Genomic DNA, 16570 nt, shown 5'->3' on the forward strand with positions numbered 1-16570 from the left:
TCTCGTACCGATTAGCCGGTACATATTATTTAAAATTTCGGGGTATTATGATAATAATAATGTGTACGCGCTGTGTGTATGATGTGTATCGTCTTAACGACGTGTTTCGATGGAAAACAATATTAATATTATAATATGGTACAGCCACTGCAGCTGTGTATAATAATATAATATTATATTATGCCACAGTTGACGATTATTATTATTGGCTTCGTAGACCATCTCCGTTCCAAAATTTTTGCACAGTTTTAATAATAACGACGTGGTACGCGTTTCTCGAGAATCTCACATAAACTATAAGCACATAAACGTCGTACATAAAAAACGTAAATAAATTAGCTCAATCATCTCGTTTGCGGACTACTGGTATCGAAGACTGGCCTATACGACGGACTTATGCGGCCTTTGCGAACCGGTTCGACATATATTATACAAATATTGAGTATTTATATGTAAAAAAAAAAAACAATTTTGTCTTAACTATAAACTGTATAAAAATAAAATAACTTCAAAAACTGTTTAATAACTTTTATGCCGTTAAAGACATTTTGGATATTGTGATATTTGCCAGTTGGTCAAGACGTGTTATTGGAAAAAGTTTAAGAGGAATGACACTCAAGTAAACGTCTCATATGCTTATTGCTATGCTGACTGCAGTTTTCAGTGGATACTCTTCGATAACGGCTGACACAAGAAAACCGTCGCTTATAAGTTCATGCCTATTGACTTTCTAAAATAGAGAAAAAAAGCGACCTGTTTGCGGTTTGGCGGGGGGCAAGGGGGACGTTCAAAAGCAATGGACTCAAACGCTGTGCAGATATGGTCATTTTGCAGGACTATTGGACCTGCCTTACGACTAAACAACTGCGGCGTTACTATATAATATATATGCACTGTAATGGTACTCGTGTTATTATAACTCGCCCGCGAGGCGGTCCGTACCTCTCTTCCGCGGCGTATCCGGTGACGGGGCGACCACGGCCATGGCGGCCGCCGGCGAACCGCCGTTCTGGTGGTGCTGTCTAGCTGGCGACGGTCGGGCACCCTCGTCAAGCTGCTGCTGTACCGGCTGCGGCGTGGCCTCGGTACAGACCGGTTGCTCGGCAGAAGCGGCGCCGTTAGGATTGTCGGACATGTCGCGCGCGCGTCGTACACCCTACACACGGCGACGACAGAGACGACAAAGTCGACGGCAGCGAGTGAACGCGACGGCGGAAAACGCCAGCGATCGGAACGTAAATCGGGAAGGCGCGGACGGGAACGTGTTCTCCGGAATTGTTTTGTTATTGTGTTGTACACGCGCACGCCGACGTATAATCACAATACGGGAACACGTCTGATCGATTGTAAACAATAACAGTATGTCGTGTGGATCGACACAGACGGCGGGTTTTCGATGCCAATCGGCGTTTCGGCACGCGCGGCGGTGTCTCGTCGACGAGACGACGACAACGACGACAGCGGCGATGGACGCGGGCGTCTGTGTGTCGCGCACCGCACGGCCAGACTGCGTATTCGTTTATCATCAACACCACGCGCGGCGGCGGCGGCGGCGGCAGCGTCGGCGGCGGCGGACGCTGGGGAAGCGCGCAGCACACGCTCTGCCTAGCGCGTCCCACCCCGCTCCCGCCGATCGCGGTGGTCCCTTCGCCATCGCCCGGCCGTCCGCTCTACACCGCTTTCCCCGGCCCGCGCTGCGCCGCCGCGTTCGCTCTCTCGCGGCCCAGGCGCGCCGTAGCGAGGCTGCGGAAAGCGCGCGCTTCGCCCCCGTCATAAAGGTTTCGGGGCCGCTGTTCGATAATTCCGAGCACTCCTCAACCGCCGCCGCCCGCCCGTCCGCCCGCCGGCCCATCCTGTCCACCGCCCGGCCGCTGTGCCCGCCGCCGCTATCACCGTCGTCGTCGTCGTCGTCGTGTCGTAGTAGTATAGTCGTAGTTGTATAGTCGTAGTCGTCGTCGTCGTCGTCGTCGTCATCGTCGGTCCCCGGACGCCGTCGACCCGACTACGGCCGGCGGGGAGTGTGATGGTCGTCGGACGCGGTGCGGGGGAGCGGGACCTTTTGCACCGGCGGTGGTGTCGACGGCGGTAGTGGCGGTGGTGTTGGTGGTGGTACCAGAACGCACCACGCCCGCTCTAGCGCACAGCATCCGCCTCCTCACCCCTCTCCATACACAAACCGTGGTACACACGCACGTAGACGTATAATAGTGCATACAACCATCGGTCGCGTGCTCGCCACCACTACCGTGGTATGCGCGCGCGCCAGTGTGTATATGTGTGGTGATTTCGGGATACAGTGTCGGCGATGGCGGTGGCGTTAGTGGGGGGGGGATGGAGGAGGTGCGCTGCCGACTGACCCCGATGCGTGTTGTTCTTCTCGCGCGCTCCGCCGCCGCCGACAACTAAAAGACGACGACCGGCGAGGAATCATTTTTATTTATTTTTTGCCCCTCTTTCGGGAGACGAACGGCCTATACCTGGATGCCGGTTTTTCGAAAGTAGTTATTATTTATCATCTCTCTTCCAACCCTACACCGAATCGTTAATACGATCTTTTCGTATTATTGTTATTATTATTATTTTAATTATATTATGCACGCAACTGATGAAATATTTACCTGGAAGACGGTTTAGAAAATATTATATTATAGTAAACGACGACGTTTGCCCCGACAACTAGAATATCTCCACTAACCCCCCCTCCCGATTTTGTGATTTGTCATGAGCTACGTGACAGCTGTGCGGGGGATTTTCCCGGAAATCATTTCCTTGTCCGACGACGCAGGGTATCAACGTCACGCCGCTCGATAGTCATGACACGTGTCTACAGATGCGGAGTGACGGCGATTTATAATAATTAATAGTTACCTATACTATATAGATATATCGACAAACGAAAAGCGAAACTTTCGATTGACATAGTTTCCCCCGAGTCGTTAACAGCAGTAATCGGTTCGATTTACGTTGCTGTATAGGGTAAGCACCACCGTTTATATAATATCCATTTATTATTGTCGGTAAATTGGCCATTAAAACCATTATTCCGTTGTACCTACGTATTTTCTGCCTGCAGTTTTCTCTAACAATTCTTCAGTTATTCATCGGTACATCCAGAATTCTATTTACTTACAATATTCTTTTCAATTCTATCTTCCCGCCTCAATCTTTAACACCCTACAGTTACTAGGGGTGTTTTCCCCTGAGTTTGAAAACCATCTTGATTTGTAATAACCATCAATCTACTATAACCGTTTCATTATTGCTACTTCTTCTTCAAAAAAAAATATTTCCCAAGAGCAGTTGGAGTTTTCAGCACACTTTTAATATTCTACATTCACCTGCACCATATTTTATACCATGCTAATACGTAAACGGAATCGTGTTTTTTATAAGCTTATACGAAAAATAGGCGGTCATCTGCCGCCGTCGTACGTTCCTTGTTTTCTGCACCATCTGTCGTAAAACGAAAAGGTCATGTATAAAGTGTAGGTACTGCTTACGTGCAGCAGCTTTGGCTGAATCCCGCCATGGTTATCACCAAAGTTCTCTTGTGAACGCGGTATAATCCTGTCCAGTGGGCTATAGTTTTGTACCTACATTAAAACAGAGCTACATCTCGGAAGTCGTTAAATACCAGTTTGTCCTTTTTTCTTTATTATACATACCTAACGAATTATCTTGTATTCTCATTGTGTCCGTCCGTCACTTTAATTCCGTAGCAACTAGCAATATTGTTTATAAAATGGCATTGTTAATTTTGTATAAAAAATATAGTACCTACATATTTGCTCGATATTTTTTCAGACACTTTTCTCGTATTATTTTTGTCATTGAGAATATAACAATACAATAGCCTTTTTTCAAAATAGTGACTTAGTTAAATTAATTAAATACTCTATTATTATTGTTATTTCTTACATTTACTCGTATAGTCGTATACTACTTTTAATACGCTGCTATTTTTCAATACATCAGTGATTTTATTTATGGCGAGTTGTTTAGACGTTTTTACTGTTTTAGCAATGCCAAATTTGAAAACGCATCTCATTCGATTAGGTTACATAACATTAATTACTAGTTATATTTCATTATTAATGGACACATTAATCCCTTGCAGAAACCGGGAACTTACCTATAGCATAAGCTCATGGCTGGGGCCCGGGAGTAATATTTTTCCCGATACTTATTTAAAACATTATACATTCACGTGTTGTAGACAAATTATATAACAGACGTAATAATAATAAACTTGGTAATTTTTCTACTACTTTTGCATGTCGTTAATTATTAGGAGAAATATTATGCGTGCGTTTTTTCATTTACCAACGCTTCTCTTTACCATCAGTATATAAATCGTTTTTTCGAAAATATAACCGCAACCATCGTGGATTAATAGTGCTACTGAGTATTTTATATTGCGTTAGATAGATTCTATCTATACAGACTATACAGACTTACGAAATTGAGATAATATTTTTAAATTATTGCGTTCGCTTAAACTAATGGATTATCAGGGTTTTTTTACATTTAAAACTGTGTTTTATTGCATTCCAGTAATTGATTTTTCGTATTTTGACGTTAACATGACTTTGTAATTTTGTAAAAATAATTCGTTTGATCAGCTAAAATATATGTTTAAGGCATAGACAGTTAATTTTAAGTAAATCTTTTGCAGTTGAATCAATTCTTAATGTAACATATTTAGCAATTTAAATATTATTTATAGGTTTAAGTAATATACATATACATAATATATTATATTGTATTATATTATTAACGCCCATAATAAAATGGTTATTAATGTGAAAAGAACAAAAGTATCAATCAATATAAAATATCTAAATTTTCGTAATCTCGAATAAAATTATTTTCCACTTGAAAAACATTCTCTTTTTAAAACTCAATATTTTATAGAATTTTTTGACATGTCCAATTTTTTTTTTTTATTTCCTTAGACCTTCGAGTTATTGAGAGTACCTACGCTAACCGTACTTGAATTTTTTTTCACAATAATGCATAATAATTACTCACATATGATGACTCATGAATATTATCTAAATATGAAGCTAATGTAGGGAGGATGAACTTTATTTGTTAGATTTTCTCAGTCATTTTGAGGGATATGCGATAAAAAATAACTTAAAGCATTTTGAGTATTTATGATTGAACTTAGCTCCAATCAGATAAGGTATATTCAAATGTTAGGATTTATCAGTACTTTAAGATCGAGAAAATTATAATATATGGCTCAGAGGTCAATTTGTTCACTTCCGTAGTTCTATATCAACATGAGTGCCTGGCACGTGTGGTATTTGTATAATTTCCGGCTTTTCTATAAAATGTTTAATGCAATACCTCGTGGCAGTTCTCGGTTTTCAAAATACAGCATGAATCTAAAATACTCACTTTAATGGCGTAGAATGCTTAGATACAAAAAGTAGTGACCTATTTTACGTACAAATTTTTACCTGTAGGGATTTTTGAACATGTATTATTATTTAATTAAATTCATTGATGTATGTTTGATACCATCTTTGGACGTAAATAGTATAATATAGTTGTACACTACAATGAGCTTAATATATATTTTTTAAGTGTTTAACTATAGTTGAATATAATTTAGTTGTGAATTAAGTTAGTGTTAAAAATGTGTTATATGATATCGTAACATTGTTGATTGATAAAATATTTTAAAAAATATGAAAGATCTCGTGGTATAATAATATAATATTACGTACATTTTAATGGTCTTCATTAATTCAACTTTTAACCATTCAATACGAGATTGTTTGTCGTAAGATAACCAATAGGTATATTAATACAGTTGAATATTTTTAAAAAGGTTATAAAATTACTCGTAATAATTTATGTATATCTATTAAATTTCACACTGTTGGAGCGCATTTCAAACTATGCCATGCTACACCCGTGGTCGACTTAGTATAGTTTGATCATAATATAAGAAGAACGAAATATATGCGCGTAACTTAATACCAAATTTCAGGTCAGTATTTTGTAGAGTATAAATGAAATACCTAAGCACAATAGACGCTATTGTATATTTAAGAGGGACACTAACCCTACCAATTTTATATAGCCACTGCCGTACAGAAAATTATAAGCTATAATCTAGAGTCGATGAAATAACATAATATATTATGTACATTGTATGTAATATAGTTTATACGACAGGTATTGTACTCGTATATTAAAAAAAAAAAAAAAACCACAATTCCAAATAATAATAATATTATATAAGTAAGTAGAGTAAGTATAACTTAATTTATTTTAATGTTTTATTATTTAATATATTTCGTGTGCGTTATGTCTTTGTCTCTCGTATATGAGACCACATTTCTCCGAGCCAGTCTATCGGGCTAATCGACGCCTCAATCGTCAATAGTCAAACGCCTCTTTCACTTATCCATCACCATACTATACCAAACAAAAGTTATACACTACGTCAATATACATATATATATAATATTATAATGCCACACAATAAACTATACTACCCTCAACCATGACCAGCATCTTCCTTGCCCCGGTTTTAATCCGGCCGCCGTATCTTATCACGGTATTTTCGCCAACTTCCTTGCGTGCAGGTATCCAGATAGATAATTTAAATAATTATCATTATTATATTATTTATTATCTACGCTGTATCTCCTCGTATCCGGTTTACACGTTCCGTATAACGTCACGTTCAAATACCTACCAGCTATTCGCTGCAGCAACTTTCCGCACACGTCCGGTCCAGATTATATTTTATTGACTTATGTGGTAGCCGTTACTCTTTCGTCGCACGAATTCTTTTCTAAGATCATATACTCGTGTATAAGTTATATATATATATATATATATTGTTCGACCTTCGTATCGTTTTTTATCCGAAGTGGAGAACAATTTTTTTTCCAAATAATATAGTGCCGTACAATATTCCCATCCCGTATCGTTGACACGACCTCACGATAATACTGCTACGCAACATTATAGGTATCCAACGAGCATTTTGCATAGTTTGATTTTAGTTTTTCTCTGTGTTATTATTTAGATTCTTTGGAAGTGACACGAACAGAATATAGTACTTATTTCTGACTGACTTACCAGGCGGATAAACCCCACGGATATTTGTTAATAACAAAATAATTCTTTTTAAAAAATATTCCCAAAAGTTTAATTAGTTCTAATCAAATGTTTTCAGTAGTTTTGTATTATAAGTTTAAATAATTTTTAGTTTTTTTTTTTTATCTGTCTAGGTTAAAATTATACAATAAATACGTAGGTACGACAGAATTTATCGAATTAATTTAAATGCATAGGTTAGTATATTTTTCAAATTATTTTTGAGCATAATTATTTATTTATTTTTTTGATTGTATTAGTTAACCTACTCAGCATAGATATCTACAAATAAAATAAATCAAACAACTATAATATATTAAAGTCGATAAGTTTTATTTTAAGCTTAAAGATAATAATAAATATGTAACAATTATAATAATATATTCAACATAGTCATCCAATGAACATTTAAATTATATTTTATTTTAACAGTATTAAATTGAATTAAATATTTTTTTAAACTAGCATTATGCATAATATTGTGTACCACAAAACAAAAATAACTTCTTAGTTCTATTTTAATATACGATAGCAAAAAAAAGTTTTCAATATGATTGGTAATTTTTGAAGTATTATAAAATTATATAATTTGATAACTTTCGGTTTAAATATTATTAATAACATTATGATAGTTTTCTTTGTAAAAATTGTACTTAACATTATATACCTTTAAAGATATTTTAGTAAAACGATGATGATGTTTCCTGTAATCGGTAATACTTATTTTCATTTTCTTTTAACAACTTCCTTTGACCTCTGTAAATGCGTCAACTAAAAGCTTGTCCGCACGTATTTAATTGGGGAATGACATTTTTACCATCTTTTAAAGGCTAACTGCTTTTGGGTTGAGCGAGTTTGCAATCTAATTTTCATTTTTTTTTTTTTTTTGTAAATGAGTTTAGCTAAGGCGAGCAAACTCATTATTTTCATTCCTATGTACAACTCGTCTATTGACCGGGTTGTCGGCAGAACTATACTGTCAATTTATTACAGTGTAAATGGGATGCATGCTGGCGAGATACCAATCATCCCAAGAGTAAAAGCTTAGGCGATTTTCTAGGGTAGGTATTTCACGTTGAAAAATTTTTGCATACCTCTTTAAAAGTATCTTTTGTATAATAAATATCGGGTGATATTGTTATATACAAATACTAATGTTACAGTACTTGGCTGTTTTTAAAAACTGTATCCAATTGTTTTTATTTGCTTTGATGTTTTTTTCTTGTGTTTTATGTTTGATTGTATTGTTAATTAATACAAAACAGATATGAATAATTTCGTATTAACTGTTATAATCACGAATTATCCAAACAAAAACCACTGAGTGACTTGTGACGTGACACAGTACATAAATGGATACAGATTGCCACTCGCACATATTATTATAGCATCTTATAGTTAATTTAAAGTTACTAAGGCTAACATGTTGGCTTCGAATAAAATGAAATGGGTTTAAAACTACCTCAGACTTATGGGGGATATGATATATGGTACGAAAATAAATGCACATTCGTAAATTCGCTAAGCTAATAATAATAACTATCATGGAAAATCAACCACAAGGGACGCTGTACCGCAGACGACGTTTTTCTTCGAGTGTGCATGGCGGTGTAGTGTACGGAATATTTATGTAGCTTTATTTATATTTTGAGGGCTTAAGTTGTAAAGTCGTGAAAGTTTTGAATAGAGCTTTAACACACAATCAGAATTTAGGACAATTATGGGGCTTAACAATCAGAACACTCTTTCAGTTCCAGAAACCTATTCAGATGAACACTATTAGTCTTTTGTTTCGGAATTCGCCAACTAACTATTATATCATTATACATCAACTCGTAGTTTTTGTTTATTAATTATTTCATCAAAAACTGGTAGGTATTATCTATGTCTTTATTAAAAACTTAAAGAAAATACGTGCTTATGAGAATTTTAAAGTGTTGGTACTATATTATTATAATACTACGCATGTGCAGTGTAATTTCACATTTTAACCAGAACAAACGAATTTTTTTTTCGTCGGTTAACTTAATTTAATTAATATATTCACAAAAATATTCTTTGTTAGCGATTTAAAATCGTCGACTAAAATATACGCAACACTATATTATTACTACCAAAATTATTACAATTACTTCAATCGAATACGATTTAACGACTAGTCGTCTATAATAAGTTTGAAGTGTACGACATGACTGATTAAGATAATTGATAATTTCGTTGACTATAATAGATAGTGATATCGTTATGGGCATATTTTATAGATTACATCATTTATTTTAATTGATGCACTCTAAACAAATTAAATACTATCAGATTTTTATCATTATTAAATACAGTAGCTAATAGGTATATATATCCAATGCAAATTGTGTAAAAAAAATAGGCAAATAAAATAAGATACATTTATTAAAATTTTAAACATCAGTTATTCCATGGTGTATAACTATACATTAGTTTTAAGTATAGTAAAATAATGTAAAGTGAAACTAATAATCGTGCACCATATTTCGGTGTAATAATTTTTTTTAAATACTCTATCATACATTAAAATAATATCACGAATAATCACCTTTGTAATATCTTATTAGGCGTAATCCGAATTTAAGACTTATAAACCTAAAATCATAAAAAAATACTCTTAAAATCGTTCAAACTAATACCTAATAACAGCTATTGATGTAATATTAAATATTATATAAATTAATATAATATTTTTTACTCAACTTTTATAATGTATCATATTAAATAATTTTAACAAAAATATATGTGTTGGTATTAAATTTAGCTAATAAAGATTTCAAGTAAAAAAAATAATGTAAAATAATAATAAATAAAATTATTATTATTTATTTGTATAAATCAGTGAAAAATAGTTAAAAATAACCTTAAAATATCAATAAATGAAAAATAAAATTAGTGATGTAAATTTATATGTTATTGAAATGCAATTTTAGAAACAAATAAAGCTAGGTCTCCAAAAAAATGTAAAAATCGTCAAAGTGTAGTAGATCCTCAACATTATATAATATATAATTTTAATGTGAGAAAACATTTCGGAGAAACATTACCATCTGTCTTACCATCTACAAACATCAGATGTTTATGACGCACATATTTTTATAATTTAAATAAATAGTCTAGAATTTTAGAATTATCAGCTACACTGTAAAAATAGTGCCTTAAAATATGTATGGATACAACATTTAAAATTTTGGAGAGAAAAATATTAACAATAAAAAATAATTCATAAATTAAAATGAATTTAGTTTAATTCACTTTAAACGTATTAATATTTTAAATTATTGTATTCAGTAAGATGTTTATTTATATGGGTGGGTGGCTCACCTAAAAAATTTAATATATTAGTATGATGTATGAATTATAATAATTCATGATTAAATTTGTGGTTGCCATTTTAATTTAAAACGTTATATTGTGCTATAGAAAATTAGAAAAAAATGAATAATTCAACAAAAAATAACTCTGCATACGTAATAGTGTACAAAAGAACATAATCTATAAGGTATATAAGGTTTGAAAATGCATTTTTTAATATTTTTCCCCAACAATTTTACAGATGTAACATATCTTATGTGTTGCTGAAAGCTACATTACAGTATATGACGATTCTATCCTATTTTTATAATTATTTTTGAACCATTAAAATTTAGTTATACATTTGTAGTTACTTTTAATTGTTGATTAAAAATGTTTCAATTCAGAATTTAAGTGCAGTAATAAAATATTATAATATATTTGATGATACGTATATTTTATATCTATTTTAATTTAATATATGTTTAAGCTTGAATTTATTTTATTTTTTATCGTAACTTCCAATCTATTTCAAAAGGCAACAATACATTTAGAATGGTATAGGTAATGGCTTTTACATTATGGCGTACAACTACCGAAATAATTATAAAATGTTCATTACTATATCGATGATATGGAAACTCGAGCCATTTTTAAACAGTGCCATAATATTATATACTTAACCTTAAAATATATAGTTGACGGGTTTCTCACTAAGTCTCATTGGGTCAATCGGTGAAATGAAACACGTACACACATACATACACACATATACGCTCAATTAATGTTCATATTATGGATACGTCATTTATTTTTTAAACAGCGCAGAGTTTCTATTTAGGTAGGTGCCTACTTACGTATAGATAAAAGGGTTTGATATTCTAATACTGCATGGGAAATCGATGTGAAGTAAAATATTCTCGGAGATTCTTCTGGTTATACGAGCCATTTTCATAACGCATCGTATATAATAATATACGCTCCTATGTTGTTGAAAAGTACATAATTTTTTTTCCTTTATTGTGGATATTCAACTTTTACTAACGGACTTTGTCCCACTTCACCGTGTAGACCAGACGCCTTCCGGTACCATATACGCTTTTTCTGCAAACCGTTAATGACGCTCTCGCGATTCGGCTCGGAGCCCTATACTAATATAGGCAAAGCTCGCGTAGTGTGAGGCGGTAAACAGCGAACAAAAAAAAAAAAAACCACCGAAAAAATGGTAACAAAGAATTCATATAGGTAGGTACACACAATAAGTTTTTTTAAACAATAAAATTAAATAAATTCTCGGATGCCGGCGCAGTGCACAATAGCAAATGTATCACACTAGTATTATTACATGTTTCAGATTTTCAATTTATGAAAACAGACCTATAAGTACGTTTACGTTTATTTAAAAAAGTAAAGTAAAATAATTTCCGGACAATATGTGCTAATAATAATATTGTGGGTATATAAATATTAGTATAAATATATTCATAGATATACCTAATATATATATATAGGTATATTATATAATTATAAAATAGTATTTATCTGCCCATAATTATAGAGTTTCAAGTACTTATAGTAACGTCTTTAGAGACTGAAACTTTTAACAGAAAATATTTCGAAAAAAATAAAAGTGTTCAAAAATATTTATTACTTAATTTAAAGTAATTTTAAAACAAAATGTTTATAAAAAAAATATACATTTTATTTCAATTTAAAAAAAAATCAAATTTTGAACGAATTGTCATTTAGTTATTAAGTACTTATCCAAAGATTATAGATAAATGAGCTGAATACGGTGTTGAGTAGATGTAGGATACCCCACAAATTATTGGTTATTATTGTTATTAATCTGTTTATCTAAATGTAAAAATGTAAAAATGTATTACAAATTAATTATTACTCGTTTGAAGTTCGATTTTTATCCATGGAAATTCTTGGTAAAAAATATTTTGCTTTAGAATAAGAAGGTGAAAATATATGCAGCTATTGAAAAAGCTGATATACTTAAAAATCACGAAAATATAAATAGTAATAAGTAATTAATTTCTTAATGATTTCAAATATTTTCAAAAACGTTTATAATTATTATCGAATAACTACGTGCGCTTACTGTTAAAAATTACTCCTTATAAATCTAGCACCTGTGTTTTGTTTAAAATTGTCTAATTAGTATTTTGTTTACACAATAATTTCCATAAACAACAATTATTGTTGTTGTTATAAACGATTATTTAATAAACGGAATTCAGTATAATATTTAATATATTAACAAAAATCTTAGCTGGAAATAACATCTTACAAATTATATGCTTAAATTCAATATTTACCCATGTTAAGATTATTACAGAGTAGACGATGTGATATTTCGAAAATAATACACGGAATCTTCTATTAATAATATTAAACTTGCCAATTTGATATGGTGGTGAAAGTTTAATGATATTATATGTAGTTTAATTTGGTAAATTAATTAGTATATGTGAGATAGGTAATATATAATGTATATAATATAAATAAATATTATGGTTGGTAACGATTTGCTACAATAGGAGTAAATATAAATATCTCGTTTTATTTTGTACATTAGTAATATTTTAAATGTTGTAAATATTACGTATAACTGTAACCTGTAATACAATAATATTATGTACAAATTAGTACAATATACATTGTATATACTGTCGTTGTTGAAATATTTTAAAATACCAATTATATAAGAAAAATATGTTGTCACTGTAAAGGTTATATTATATTATAAAACATTTTGAAATAATAATTTCACTTAAAAATATAAATAATTACAGTAAAAAAAAAATATCAAAAGTTACATTACACTGCTTAGAAATATAAAATTATATATTACATCAATATTTTGATGATATTATTATATTTTCAGATTAATTAAGTTTAGTTTTATGGGTTTTCCTTTAACGCGAGTTTATAAAAGTATATAATTTAAGGTTGTTAACATTATGTATGAAATCATATTACGAGGAAAGGTAGTAGTTAACTATATAGCTTATTTTTTTATGATTATTTTGTGGGTTTTGATTGTTATCATTTCGATTAAATTCATAGTTCAATGGTTTACAGTCTTACGTATATTAAGTATATGTGCACAACTATAATAAGTATGTATATTGTATATATATAATAAATTTTTTTTTTTATTTGTTAGTTAATCATTTTTGAATGTTTTATTGATGTAAATAATTTATTTGATTATCAAAATAATTATATGCATTAAGCCAATATTATTCACAGAGTATAGCATTTTATTACCTACTGCAACAATGATAATAACATTCATAAATATCGCTATAGCAGTATTTACCATTTCAAAGAAGTTAAACAATTCCATCATATAAGTAAGTTCTTGTAGGGAATATCAAAATACATGGTAGTATGGTACTTATCAAATATCTTCTGAATATAGTTTGCAAATTATTCAACACAGAATTTGATACGTACTCGTGATATTAGATAAATTGTTTTTAGAATTGGATTATATAACAACCAACAAATATAAATTTGTTTATAAACTTATACACGATTATGATTTATACTGTCTATAGAATGTAAATGTAATATGTATATTGAGTACAGCGAGATGAGGATTATACAATTTTACGTAAATGAAACGAGAGAATTAACAGTTTATAAACACCAATAAGTTTCATCAAATTGTTAATAATTGATATAGTATTTTGCATACAATTGTAGCACAACTGCATTAACTACTTAGTTCCATTGTAAGTTGTAACTTGTACATAAGGTACATATACGTGCGGTTATAGGAAGTTGAGTAGATATAGTAGTTTTGTATGTTTTATCATAATTAATTGTTAGAATAACGAATTTAAATTATTGTGCGTGTAAGAACGATAACGTATTTAGTGGATATATTGTATTGTATTAAAAGGCGATGGCTGTCGGTTGAGTTCTATTTTTAATTGAAATTTATTGAGATTGAAATGTTCAAATGTTCACAAATAAATCTATACAAATTGTTATTTGGCAAAAAATTAAATGTTATTGTTAAAAAGCATATTATAAAAAGTTGTGGAGTGTGTCATAACCCATAAACCTTAATCAAAATTCTATACGCATATTATAGTATAAAAATATAATAATTATAGGTTATATTATTATTAGATTATTAAAAAGAATTTTTATTGGTTGTACAATGGGAAACACTTCAAAGCAGTGTAAATATGTATACACTTTCATGCAACATCATCAAAGACTAAAAACACAACAAAAATCTAAACAAATAATATGTTGTTGTATAATAGAATAGCATAATCTAATATTATATATAAACGTTGATTTACGTACTTTAATGTTTTTTTGAACACTGTTGTTGTGAAGTGTTTATTTAAAGAAGTGTGCAAGGTTAGGTTAGGTTGTCAAGTATTAAGTGGCGACTGACGATCACTGTTTTAGGAAAATAAAATTCTTGCATGCTCAACTCAAATCAAATATCATACGTGTTATGAAACCTATCGCTTATTGAAATTTGTTAATTACCCCGTATTGAAATCGAGTGTAATTTAACCACTATATATTTTAACTCAGAGTTCAATAGGTCTAAAACAGTGTGATTCATCATTTTACTCACTCGTGTGTCATAATCAAAACTTGTGATCCATTTCACATAATATAATTGGATTATTATAGTTGAAATTAATATTAAACCAGAAGATTATGCTATAATTATTTATGTTAGCTTCTTGTCGCATATATAATATGTTGTCATGTTTAATGTGTTGATAATAGGTATGGCTAATACTCTTCACAAGTCGTGTTGGCGAAATAATAATAATATATTATAGCTTAATATATGTTATATGTAAGTACAATTATTATAAGAAACAAAATAAATCTAAATATTTTTAATATTTATACATTAATAGTTACCCCACGTACGATGTATTTATTTAAATTAATAACTGTTTAATAAAAATGTATATATACAGGGTGCCTGTGAGGATTTACCCATTTCGATATCTCCTGAAATAATGAAGATATCATAATTCTGTTTTTTTTTAATAAGATTCACAGGGACAAGAACTAAAAATATATTTTTGTATTTAATTATTTTCTAAAAAATTGAAGATAGCTATTTCGTAGAGCGAGTTAATTTTTCTGAAAATATTGACTTTTCAACATTTTAATTTTATTAATCTCCTGATTTTTAATATTTTTTTCTAGTTTCCAGAAAAATTGCGAATTTTATAAAACCACAGTAGTATCATTGATTATAAATACTAAGGAAATACTGCAAAAAGGCTGATAATAATAATAGAAAAATATTAAATTATTTAAATTGTGGACTATGCCATACTCAAATTACCTACAGGCCATATAATAAGAACTATTACGTATTTATAAGTTCGCGGACAAAAACCTTTTTTCACTAAATCCAAAGTAAACAAAATAAATTCATTTTGTCTACTGATTATAATTATTATAATATAACCCTATTTAATACTAAGTATAACAAAGATGTACATATTAAAATTTTGTACAATAGTTATTTATTTTTATTTAAAATTTCAACAATGTTGAAGAAATAAAATATGTTTATTGCGAGCCACACTTTAAAGCGTTTGTTGGCCGTATCCGTACAAGCAGGCGGGCCACATGTTGACATGTTTGATACAATGATACCACTATCGTATTAAATAATTAGCATTTTTTTCGAAACTAGAAAAAATTTAAAAACCAGACGATTAATTAAATTAAAATGTTGAAATGTCAATATTTTTAGAAAAATCAACTCTGCAAAATGACTATATTCAATATTTGTTTTTAAATAATTAAATAAAAAAAATATATTTTTTAACTTTTTTTACCAAAACATTAAAATAAATTAAAATATGAAATACGTGTAGTCCCTGTGAGTCTTATTAAAAACCAGAATTATGACATCTATATTATTTCAGAAGATATCGCAATGGGTAAATCCTCACGGGACACTGTATATATACAGTATTAATATTATATAACATGGTTTCAAAAATATTTATTCGATTCATAGGAATATTGTAGAGTACATAGTATACAATAGAGTATAGACTAAACAAATATTGCTTAATGTTCATGGTTTAAGGAAAAGTTTTAATGG

The 16570-nt window shown here is 31.0% G+C and overlaps 1 protein-coding gene across 4 annotated transcripts in view; it reads right to left on the bottom strand.

The window, feature by feature from the left end:
• LOC132923469 (solute carrier family 12 member 6) overlaps nucleotides 1-16570 on the bottom strand; it is a 253901-nt gene that overhangs the window by 52439 nt on the left and 184892 nt on the right. For 2 of the 4 annotated variants that reach the window (XM_060987486.1, XM_060987484.1), the window contains exon 1: nucleotides 943-1518. The exons of the other annotated variants lie outside the window; for them this stretch is intronic. In XM_060987486.1, coding sequence (XP_060843469.1) covers nucleotides 943-1135 — 193 coding nt within the window. In that variant the 5' untranslated portion in view covers nucleotides 1136-1518. Of the gene's footprint in view, nucleotides 1-942; nucleotides 1519-16570 lie in introns of those variants that run through there. 4 annotated transcript variants of the gene reach the window in all.

The sequence above is a fragment of the Rhopalosiphum padi genome, chromosome 2, assembly GCF_020882245.1.
Source record: "Rhopalosiphum padi isolate XX-2018 chromosome 2, ASM2088224v1, whole genome shotgun sequence".
Classification (NCBI taxonomy): domain Eukaryota; kingdom Metazoa; phylum Arthropoda; class Insecta; order Hemiptera; family Aphididae; genus Rhopalosiphum; species Rhopalosiphum padi.